The following is a 12,221-nucleotide window of genomic DNA, read 5'->3' on the forward strand; positions in this document are numbered from 1 at the left end:
GGTTGAATATTAATAACCTTCTCTTTACTTATATATCACAATCCAATTGCACTTAAAAAAAGTAAATTACTTTTTAAAAACAAAAAATAAAGCGGCCTCAAACAATCCCATCAAAAACACCACTATGAATATATTCAGAATATTCCATTTTTCGCTATAATTGTTTTGATTTGAATTAACCAAAAAGCTTACCGTTCTTTGAATTTGATTGATTTTTTGTTCCAAATCTTGCAAACGTTTGTCGATATCTTGTAAGTGAGCTTTCATTCTGAAAAGAAAACTGCAGATATACAATGTGTTACTAATGAGTACAGTTAGTTTGTCCATAGTTATTATAAAAACTACAAGCAAAGAGACTTTTATAAAAACAGAATTTTATGATAGCCTTTAATTCCTGAGGGCTAACCGAGGATTACTATACTTTGTCCACGACCACTGTCCTTTACAATAATGCCAAGTAAAGGTAAATTAAAATTTGATACTCTTTGATCTATATGCTGTTTCTTTCCCATGCTAGTTATTTTGAAATAACAAAATTAATTTTCTTATTGATACAAATATGTTTACTCTGGAGTGAAAATGCAGCTTTCTTTGCTTGAGTATGTAGAAGATTTGTATTTAGTGGATAGTTCATTGAAATAAACCAAGAAAACTCTCTCAGAAAATTAATTAAGCTGCTTAATAGTACTCCAATCCATAAAAGTTCTGTAAAATGATTTCAGGTTTTCTGGCAGCAAATTTGTACTTGTCGCTTTTGCAGTCTGTACTAGTCCTGGTGGGATACAACCTGATTCCGTATCACTATCCGAACTCATTTTTAACAAGAATTTCAGCGAAAGTAAATTAAAAATCCGCCAAAACAACTGGCGGTCAATTTTTGATGTACGTTAATTTACGTATACGATTATATGTAAATATGGGCAAAATTCGTTTTCACGAGGAAGTAGATCGTTTTTGAAGTCAGAATGACGTAATTTGACAGTTGGTCAAATGATGGTTTTTCCAAATTACGTCATCGTGATGTCAAAAATCTTTGCTCTGCTTGTTCCATGGAGCTTGAAAACGAATGCGGCTATACAGGGTGTCCCACGACGAAACACATCGATTGATATTGGAAAAAGTATAAATAGAAGAGTTTTGAAAATTTGGCAGAATACTGATGTGGGCATGCCCAATCTAACTAAAATATTTTCAAGATTCTTCCGTTCCGTTTATACCGAAAGTCGATCACAACTTTCTTATTTTAAATAGAACACCCTATATATTATTACACATTTGGATTCTTCACAAAATTCTGACCGACTTTTGTGTACAATGTCTTATGCCTATCTCTAGCCGTTTTCGAAATATTTAATGTTTTTCCAAAAAAGTGACAGTTGCAACGCTCAACATATTTTTGTACTCTGTCAAAACCGTATTTCATTTTGCAATGAAACTTTGGGTTATTGTAAATAAAGGATCGTTTTATTAAACTGAGGGTGCGTAATGACTCATTTGTATACAGGGTCGTCAAAAAAAAATCATAAACTTGCCACTAAAAAAAATGAAAAATATCAAGTTTTTTAAATAGAAACACCTATTTTTTATTACGGAATTATTTTGAGCATTAAAAATTACTATACGTTTCAATTTACTTGCCTATACCTAAATCCAACCCATTTCGTTTTATTTGAGAATTAACCTTTTTTATTATTAAAACTCCAGATTTCTTGAAAATTTCTCTCTCTACGTGTGGATTTATGTCACACCAGTAGTGTGAATTATGTCTATTGAACATTCCATTTTTAGTGAATTTGGCATCGTCGCTCTAAATAATATTATTTAAAAAGATTTCTTCTCCATAGTGACTAGTCAGCAAAAACTCACTAAAAACCAATGTCTTCGGAAAGTCAACCTCTTTTAACTGTTGCACTAATTTAAATGAAAAAGGGTGAAATTTATGTTTCTTTAGGATCCTTTGAATTGATCTTTTGGATATGCCTGATTCTACAGAAACTTGTCTTATTGACGAAGTTGGATTTGCAACAAAATAGTCCAAAATTGCAATTTCTACATTTGTATTATTAAGGATTGGTTTTGTTTTAATAGCTTTTCTGTTCACAGATCCCGTATTCTTAAAATGTTCAATTATTTGCTTGACAGCTTTTGGTGATGGCTTTCGTTTTTCTGGATAACGAGCGGCAAATACCTCACATGTTCTACTTACAACTTTATCACATTCTCCGTAAATAATAAACAGATTTAAGTAATCTTGGTTTGAATAACGTAACCGCGACGGCATATTTGCAGTTGTCAAAACACTCAAAACTAGTGTTATTAACATGCTCTGCAGGTTTCCAATATCACCGTGTGTCAAAAGCATGACCAACTAGAGTACCAGCTAATCCCAACCATGCAGCCTAATAAAAAAAAGGTTAATTCTCAAATAAAACGAAATAGGTTGGATTTAGGTATAGGCAAGTAAATTGAAACGTATAGTAATTTTTAATGCTCAAAATGATTCCGTCATAAAAAATGTGGGTTTCTATTTAAAAAACTTGAAATTTTTCATTTTTTTTAGTGGCAAGTTTATGATTTTTTTTGACGACCCTGTATACAAATGGGTCATTACGCACCCTCAGTTTAATAAAACGATCCTTTATTTACAATAACCCAAAGTTTCATTGCAAAATGAAATACGGTTTTGACAGAGTACAAAAATATGTTGAGCGTTGCAACTGTCACTTTTTTGGAAAAACATCAAATATTTCGAAAACGGCTAGAGATAGGCATAGGGCATTGTACACAAAAGTTGGGCAGAATTTTATGAGGAATCCAAATATGTAATTATATATAGTGTGTTCTATTTAAAATAAGAAAGTTGTGATAGACTTCCGGTATAAACGGAAGTGCAACCATCTTGAAAATATTTTAGTTAGATTGGGCATGCCCACATCAGTATCCTGCCAAATTTTCAAAACTCTCCTATTTATACTTTTTCCAATATCAATCGATGTCTTTCGTCGTGGGACACCCTGTATACCCTGATTATTATAACTTTAGTTGCACGTCATCAAAATGAAAATGGGCGGCGTTGTCAATGTTATAAAAAACGAGCCAAAATTGAAGAAAATGATTTTACTTTCAAATGTGAGATCTAATGACAGAACCACAGACCGAGTTTGTTGACATTTTGAATGGGCCTGTCCCACAATTTTTTTTTATTTCATAACTACAAAGACGGATTGAAAATATTATACCCGTATTTTTTTGTTTTCAAAAATATTAAGTCTAAATAGAAAAAAAATGATGATAAAAACTACATTTATCTCATGTTTAAAACGCCCGCCGCCGGTGACGTACTACACTATCAACCAATCAGCGACAAGAAGTGAAACAGATGGCGTGCAACAGCCAATAAAATCGCCCAGAATTACGTACGTCACATGCGCGCCAAAACAGATCTTTTAAATTTAATGGACAAATTCAAACTAATGTAGGAACATTTACGACCATAATTTTTTCTTCAAGAATATGAAAAATTAGTTTTTTGATCCTATTCTTTCGATTCCAGTCATTAAAACAAAAATTTATGATATGTGGGATAGGCCCATTGCATTTGCAGAAAGATCTGAGTGGTTTTACTGTTTTAATTACACTTTTGGGGTATTGGGGGTGAGGGAAGCTTAGTTTAAGCGTGTGGAGACCCTAAATGTGTTTTACTCGACATTTGTGTAAAAACTTTGAGTAATAATGGAGATATGTTTATTTTCGTAGATTTTCAGGTGGGAGCTTAACAATTCTATGGTTTTTTATTGATTGAATAAGCTTACTCATGCTAGTAAATGGTAATACTTAGCTTTTAGTACTGCAGACACATTTTTAGATCAAACTGTAGACATAAGCTTCACACAAAAATTTATTAGAATAAAATTGTTTGGAGCCAGTATTCGACGGTTTTGGCATAACAGACAACTACGTGGCAGGTTGCTGAAATGTTTTTTGTCCACAAATGAACCGTTTAATAACCACAGGAACGTAAAATAGGATCACAAGTCGCAACAAATTTTAAAAACGCTGATATTTACGCCAAACTTTGACACTTCGAAACGTATAAAGATCGGGTGAGATAATCGGTGATCGGAATAGCTCGGTAGCAAGAAAATCGGAAAACAGACGACAACATTGCGCACCAATGCCAACATATTTTAAGGCGCGTAATTTAAATTTCCGTATCTATGCAATGTTATTGTCCAGTAAGTTCGATTGGCAATAGAATCACGTGTGTTATGACGTGCAACTAAAGTTATAATAATCAGGGTATAGATATAATAATGCGTGTTGTTTAAAGCTTCTTTGCAAATTTGCGTATAGTTTTCATACGTTTCTAAAGTTGCTTATGGTCAAAAATAGACCCCCTGATATGTCAAACTCGATACAATCAGGGTCGCGTTTAGAATTGCAGTTGGTGTACGCTTTGTAACTTAATTTGGGGCGCACACCAGCGTTATTTCTGAACGCGGACCAGCATCACCGCAATCTAACCACAAACATAATTCCGCAGCGGTAAACACCTTACTACTCCGGTTAATATTAACGCCAAAACTCTGAAAAACTGTTTACATAAAAGCTGGATCTGTAAACGTGCTCGTTTCACTCTGTTTGAAAATTGCCAACCAACATTTTGAAAACTACAATCAACATAATAACGGTTTATAAATCCAGCTAAACAGTTGAATTATCATGATTAGTTTACCTTGCACTTCCAACAATTTTCTCTTTATTGACGACGTGCGAAGAGTCCGAATGAAATTCATCCGTGCTAGTATCGTCGACTTCTATATCCGATGATATCTGCTTCATCGGTCCCTTCCTTTTACTCAACTTTAATCCTGACCGAGATTCTTTACCCTTGAAAAGCCAAAAATAAAACTTGCAAAAAAACATTAAACTTTTTTGTCAGTAAAGCTTGCCTGTTTAGATTCAACCCCCACAATACTCGCAGTCCTAATCATTGGGGTGGGATGTTTGGTCCTGGTAAGAATTTTGTATTCATATTCATATTGATAAAGGTCGTTGCGAGGATCCCAGGGCCGTAAGTCAGAATGTTTGTACACCCACTGGCCGGTTTTTAGATCTTGCTGAAAATGGACCGGTGTCCATTCTTCACATTTAGCCTTGCGTTCTTTAGATTTCGCTGAAATCACCAAACATGTCGCCATGTCTGTAAGTCCTCTGGACTTAACTCACTTCTCTGGGATTCTTCTAAAAGCGTTTTTTCCTCAGTTGCAGCGTTCATGTCGTCTCTGCTTATCGCAGCCGATACATGTTGCCACAATCTTTCAGACTCGTTTTCTCCTTGATTGTCTAGCGATACAGTATATCTCGGTAGTCGCTGTTTTCGCACTTGTGGAGTCGAAGAAAACAACACCTGAACTTCTCCACTTCTTTTGTCTTTAATGTGGATAGCACCATCCCAGAAACCTTCTATAGTGGCTAAAGTTTCTTTACCTAACTTAAGTCGTCCTGTGATGCAATTTGTTTGCTCAGAACCTCCCAAAAACGGCTAAAATAAAAATAAATAACACCCGTTTTTGTGTGATCAAATCGACTAACCTTAAGCTTAAACTCAATTTCAGTGTAATAGCCAGTTTTCTCACAATCAATTGAAATTTTTCCACCAAGCTCCATTGTTAACGTACCCATTAAAATTCCTTTACAATGCGCGTAGGGTACCGTCAATTTGTAATCCTCCCCTCGAGGTAAAAGAGTAAGAATAGCGGTTCCGTCTAATATAGCCGACGTTGAATTACCGTAAAACTTGGATCTAGCTAAAATACTAGCGCTGATAGCAAACCCGTCTTGACGGTTGGTTACATAAAAAGCAGAAACCTACAACCAGTTCGGTCAAATATCTAACCGAAAATTGATATTCATAGTTATTACGGGGGGGTGATGGGACACTTGTTCGGCAATATAAAAAGTTTTGCTACCATTAGGGTGTTCCCAGTAGCACCTGAAGGTTTCACCCAAAATTGGGTTGTAAGGCTTTTTTAAACCTTTAGGTTTTTTGTACAGCCCAGACAAGTACCACTTTACCACTTGTTTCATTCTGGTAAAGGCATCATCCTCAAGCACAGCTCTAAAAGTGCAACAATAAATTGCAGCTTATAATATACAGGGTGCCACAAATTCGTGTCTAAGTATGGGAAAACGTAAGAGATACAGAGTTGGTTAAATGGAGGCAAAGATGAGGAATTTGCAGGTCAATTTTATGCCATTTTAACATTTAAAAAAATCCGATTACTTCCGGAAATATCTGAAAAATTTCGGAAAAACGTTTAACAAAACAATTTTATTGTAAGCTTATTTGATGAGATTTGAAATCCGACGTTTCGGTTTTTGCCAGCCACCATCAACTTTATTTTTTTTAAATGTGACCCTGTTTCTTAAAAGCATATTTTGAAACTGGTTTGTTTTCTGATTTAAATGACGTGCAACACTTGAGTAATTTTTGAACGTTTAGGTTAGAATTTGCTCAATTATTAATTAAACCTGCTTTAAGCAGGTTTTACACCGCGCTTTGATGTCAAAGAAATTCATGAAGCTGCTTCAAAGACGAATTTTATCAGTGCCAAACAAAATTTTATGTCAAATTTATTTTCAAATAATTTTATGTCAAATTTTTTACCGAATAGGACACGTTCTATTTTCATCCAACTTATTTGATCAAACTTGCCGTTTTGCGTAATGCCAACTGCCAACAGACAAAAACGAAAAAGTAAGAGTGCAAGCTGCAGAATTCCAACTACTGAACTGAACTGCTGTGTAAATTAACACTTAGGCAGAGACTTCAGTCAACTGTCAGTTTTAATCAATTTTAATGGATGTCAAATAATAAGAAATAAGAAAAAAAAGGAAATAAATAATAAGATTCAATTTCGCTTCGTATAATTGTTTGTTACGATGGTAAATTTCTTAGACAGTGATTCGTTTTAACGTAAATTCGTCCTGATTGACATGATTTTAAAAAATTGTAAAAACTACAAATTTTACAGTTTATCGTGATATTGTATGTAAAATTTTGGAGATATGCACTTACTTTGAATTAAAGTAGTTAGTATGCCCTCTTATGAACATTTACCGAAACTACAATTTTTTTTCCAAAGCTCTACAAATAAAAAAGTCAAACACTAGGTTGTTATAGACTCACAACAATAAAAATACAACAATTTTATACAATACCAGAGAAAAGTGAAAGACAATCATCCAACACATAAATAATACCAAATTGAAAAGAACACAATAAACTTTTATTGTGTGTTCTTTTCAATTTGGTATTCTTACACCTCCCCTGTGAGACAATCAACTTTTACTTTACATTACACATAAATAATACTTACTGTGATAAAATATCCACATGGTAATAGGAATCAGATAATTTATCCAAAAATGATCTGGGTTCCAAAATAAAAGTAGGCAAAACCACCTTACTCAAATCCATACCAGGTCGAACCTGTTTCACCAAGTACCAAATTAGAGATTTATGTTCCTCTGCTAGTTCTTCCATCTTAAAAAATTAACATCACTACAAATCTTGCACCTGTATTAATAAACCTACTTGAACACCAACTTCGCCAAACTCCTCTTCAGTATTGGGAATATAAGAAGTTTCTGGAGGATCACAATCCATATCTTCTTCTTTTATAGAAACTTCAGAATCTGAGTCAGTTATATCAACTTCTCCAGTACTTAACTGGGCACCATTGTCAGTTTGACTAGCATTGTCCAAATCTAAATTTAAAAACAACCATTATAACATAGTTTTATTAGAAAGAAATGGTAACATGCCGTGTACAAAATGACGTTCGCAGTCAGTTTCATTCCATTGAGTTTCATGTGTAGTACTGCCAGATGCAGATTTGCTACTAACAGACCGTATGAGAGCCGCGTCATTTCTTATAGAGATTTCAAGAGCGTCAAGCCAACACATTCCAGAAGCTTGACTAGGAGCTCTGAAGATCAAATATGAGCTTGGAAGAGGTTGAACTACAGCTCCTTTAAAACAGACGTTATTAACACAGATATTGAAACAACTAACTGAAGATTACCAATTGTTTCATTTTCTGGTCCTCTGGGAGCCCAAATTGTTTGATCTAAGGGATTGTACAATTTAAAGCAAAAGCCATCTTTTTTACTTGGTCTTTCTATCACTTTACAGGAGTTTAGTAGTATAGTACCTACCCAGTGGCTACCCTAAAACCACCACCTTTTCAGTAGTTGGTAATCTTAAGCATAATTAAAAAAATAAGAAGTACACAGTAAAACTTGTACCTTTGCTTTTGGACTTTTGTATAAAACCAATAGACCTGGCATTAAAACACACCATAACTTAGTCCAAGACTTTAAAGTCCCTCTAACTTTCAGCCAATCACTTAAAACAACCACAGAAGGGTCTTTCAATGAGTTCAGCAGCTCATTAGTAACCCTTTTCTTTTCACGCCGATAATTTTTTCTTTGAGCTTTGTAGGATTCTTTTCTCATCAACTTAGAGTTACCTTCTGATGCGTGAAACTAAAATTTGTAGTTTGTGGGCTATTACAGCATTAGTATTCAATGTAATTAAACAATCTTACCCCTTCAACATTGAAGGTTGGTTCTGATCTGTCCCCACTTACAATTCCTGTAAATATATTTTCATTCAAGTTTGATTTGTATGATACAGTTTTACAGAATATTCATATTGCATTGCAAGTGAGTACCATTCACCTCTTATTTAAATTACACTTTAAATTATTGACTTAAGTGGCAGGTAATTACACTTTCATGATTTGCTTAAGGCAGTCCCATTATACAAACTTAATGCATTATTAATACCCATTTTTGATTTCACTCTTTCATATTAAAACTAAATTATTATTTAATTGTGTGTTTAGACTTACTTTCATTTATTGAATATAGGATATTCTCTATATCACAGATGAGCTGTCAACAAAAAGCTTTCTCAAGCTGATTTAAATGATTTTTTAAGTGAAACTCCATATTTAAGCTTTTAACCATCAACACAAGTAAAAAAGTTATTTAACATTGACTCATTGTCGCAAATAATGTATTAACATTTGACAATTTAGGTTGACCACCAGAAAGGCAAATATACATACAAACTTTGAATTTGAATTGATGAAAATAAACTCCAGCAATGCAACCACACAATTTACAATTATATGTATTTTACAGTGATAATTTCAGCAACAAAAGAAAATTTCAACTATCAGTGCAGTAAAATAGCAATCAGTGTAAGACAGTTTCTTGAATAAGTTTTTGCCTCAGTTTTGGCTTTTCAAATTCATATTCAAGATTACTTGATTAGTTTAGTAATAAACTATATATAAAAAAAAAGAAGTATATTTAGCAAGTTACAATAAACAATATAAATCAAAATTGTTCAATTTAGCATGTAGGCATAAATAATAAAGGTTTCTAAATGCTTGTTAGCATATCAAGCAATTTTGATGTAATTGTGGTAACAACAGATTTTCAAATATGAATTGCACAGTAGATTGAATGAAATGCAATGAACTGCATCATTTTCAAAGGCTTGTTAAATGGTGAAGGATATACATGAAAATATTCAATATTTCACTATGTGGTCACATTTAAACTTTTTCCTGAAGATATAAATACATACTACTAGCTAAAATAAATAAATTTGTTGAATAGATTCCAGTGGTATACACAATTCTTCAATTATTCAACCCTGTATAGCAGGTAATATAAATCAAAACCCTTATGTTTTAAAACTAGAGTATAAACTTAGAAAACTGTTAAGTTGCAAAAATGTTGTTTGTTATACATCAATTAACCAGAGACAAAGTCTAACCATTTTGCTAAAAACATTGGTGTAAGATGTACTTAATGTAAGTAAAGTATCTAATTTATTATTTTTTGGGACACTTAATTTGGTCAGAAAAACAATTTAGATATAACTTTTTTATGTCAATGGTTGTGTCCTAATTCCTAATAAATAGTGGACTCCAAAATATCAAAAAACTTACTAAAAGAGTTGCATAGTTATTTGAAAAATTAATTAGTGAAGAAGTAGTGCTTTTGAGTTAAAAGTCCCAGTTGTTAGTTCAGTTCTCCTGACAATTTAATTCTTAAAAAACATTTAGGTACTTAACCCATAGCATACAGTGTTGACACTATCTACAAATTAAAATTAGTGAAGTAGGAACATGCTATAAACAACTTTTTCCTCACATTACAGTTAAATAAACTTCCTTTTAGGTCATTGAAATATAAATATCCATTTATAATGAATTATTAAATCAAAGGTCAAGGTCAGTTCCATTGAAGTCACTGAAGTTGTTTTAAATTGCAAGTGGAATTAACACAGTTATCACTTGATCAAAATGACATGACTCCAACATTTTATCAGGAACATGTTATCAGAAGGTAGTTGTGGGTTATACAACCAAGAATTTTCTATAAAATAGATCTTACCAGGGCTTCCTGGTCCTGGGCTATTGCTCAATGAATCTGTTGAGGGTAACTTGGGCAAAATGTTCAATACGACCCTTGACTTTTTGTCCTCACTTTTTGGGTTTTTTGCAAGTGGCACTGAGGAACCTTCTAGGTTTTCATGGATATTAGATAACCCAGCGTGTGAGAACATGTTTTATACCTTATAAACACTAAAAAACATTACAGCAAGCTGTCAAATTGTTTGCTGAATAAACAATTTTGCACTTATATTTACCTAAGATTATTTAACAAACAGACACTGACACGAAAGGGTATAAAGACTTAAAATCGATCATTTTATTTGCTTAAGATTCACTACCGCACATAATATATTATAGATTGAAAAATCAACTAATCAACAAAACACCGACATCTAATATGCGAATGCGGGTCGGTTTATTTATTTTTTGACTTGACGTCATGTGACATGTTTGACATTTGAATTGTCACAATTATGCCGCAAGGCTGTGTTGCCGATTCATACATAATTTACGACGTAAATGATTAAAAGATAATTTTTCGTGGCCTTTTTGATACATATGATTCATTAAATACTAACTTCAGAATTGTCACAATTATGCCGCAAGGCTGTGTTGCCGATTCATACATAATTTACGACGTAAATGATTAAAAGATAATTTTTCGTGACCTTTTTGATACATATGATTCATTAAATACTAACAGCATACCATCATAATGTCTGTTTTATTTGATACGACATTAAAATTTTACTAATTTTGAGCTTGTCATCACATGGATTTATTCACAACTATAGGAAAAATCAAAGTAACTTGGATGACGTTCCCATTGGCAAGATTTAAGGTGAGTTCCCGCGTTTTGCGTCTGACGTCACTTATTTCCTATTGGTAGATGCAAAATTTGAAAATGACAGCCCGCAAGAAGCTGAAAATTTTCAACTTCCTGCGTCTGTTTAAGCTTTAATGAATAGCAGCATACCGATTTAAAACTGTTAACTTAAAAAATAAACAAAACATTAGCAAACTGTGACAAGTGACAATTAAAATAATCGTGTTTAGACACAATTAGTGTGAACAGCAGAAACAAGCTTTGCCAGATCTGTCAGCTGACAATTCACTGTTGACCAATAGGAAATTTTAGTGACGTCAAACGCAAGACGCGGTTATGGGAACATTGGGAACTCACTTTTAGTGTCAAAATTTGCATCTTGCTCTTTCCAACGACATCAAAGAGCGCATTCGTTTTCACGTTTCATGGAGCGACCTAAACTTTTTTGACGTCACACAGACGTAATTTGACATTTGGTTAAACTATGGTTTTGCTAAATTACGTCATCGTGACGTCAAAAACGCTCTGCTCGCTCCATGGAGCTTGAAAATAAATGTGGCCAAAGAAGTGCGGCAATGCTAAATAATTTGCCTTGTTGCCATGTCAAACAATACACAAAAAAGAAAATGAAAACTGACCAAAAATCAGACAACCATCACGTGACTAAAAAATTGTTTTCAAATGAAAATAGTAATATATTGAACTAGGCTATTTTAATCTAATTAAGAGCACCCTAAGCTAGGTTTTAATTTGACTGTGACATTTTGCACATGATCTGTCAGAGTCAAATCACAACTAAGCCTAGGTGAACACTAGGGTCCTATAAATACGTCGGTGCAAACCGCCAAAAATGACGTAGCTCTGCTAGGATGGTTTTTAGCAAAAACCGCGTTCGTTTTCACGCTCCATGG

At 33.5% G+C, this 12,221-nt stretch overlaps 1 protein-coding gene across 1 annotated transcript; it reads right to left on the bottom strand.

Annotated features, from left to right (window-relative positions):
- Window positions 1-7: 7 nt before the first annotated feature.
- Orp8 (Oxysterol-binding protein-related protein 8) lies at window positions 8-10,921 on the bottom strand. Its single transcript, XM_081993849.1, has 14 exons — window positions 10,739-10,921; window positions 10,483-10,673; window positions 8,616-8,662; window positions 8,314-8,553; window positions 8,091-8,235; window positions 7,831-8,037; window positions 7,601-7,773; window positions 7,383-7,549; window positions 5,926-6,121; window positions 5,596-5,871; window positions 5,230-5,545; window positions 4,953-5,176; window positions 4,736-4,890; window positions 8-268 (listed from the first exon to the last, which is right to left on the bottom strand). Exons 2-14 carry the CDS (start codon window positions 10,652-10,654, stop codon window positions 67-69), a joined length of 2,520 nt encoding a protein of 839 aa, XP_081849975.1. The 5' UTR covers window positions 10,655-10,673; window positions 10,739-10,921; the 3' UTR covers window positions 8-66.
- Between the last annotated feature and the right edge of the window lie 1,300 nt (window positions 10,922-12,221).

This window comes from Ips typographus, linkage group LG16, assembly GCF_016097725.1.
Source record: "Ips typographus isolate SLU linkage group LG16, UJ_Ityp_2.0, whole genome shotgun sequence".
Taxonomy (NCBI): Eukaryota; Metazoa; Arthropoda; class Insecta; order Coleoptera; family Curculionidae; genus Ips; species Ips typographus.

Bases quoted from the DNA above. Each gene is read 5' to 3' on its own strand.
- Orp8 (XM_081993849.1), bottom strand. From the start codon at position 10,654: ATGTTCTCACACGCTGGGTTATCTAATATCCATGAAAACCTAGAAGGT. The intron at 8,038-8,090 runs GTAATCTTCAGT...TCTGTTTTAAAG, and splicing joins ACCAGAAAATGAAACAATTG to GAGCTGTAGTTCAACCTCTT. The intron at 6,122-7,382 runs GTAAGTATTATT...TTGCACTTTTAG, and splicing joins CATGTGGATATTTTATCACA to AGCTGTGCTTGAGGATGATG.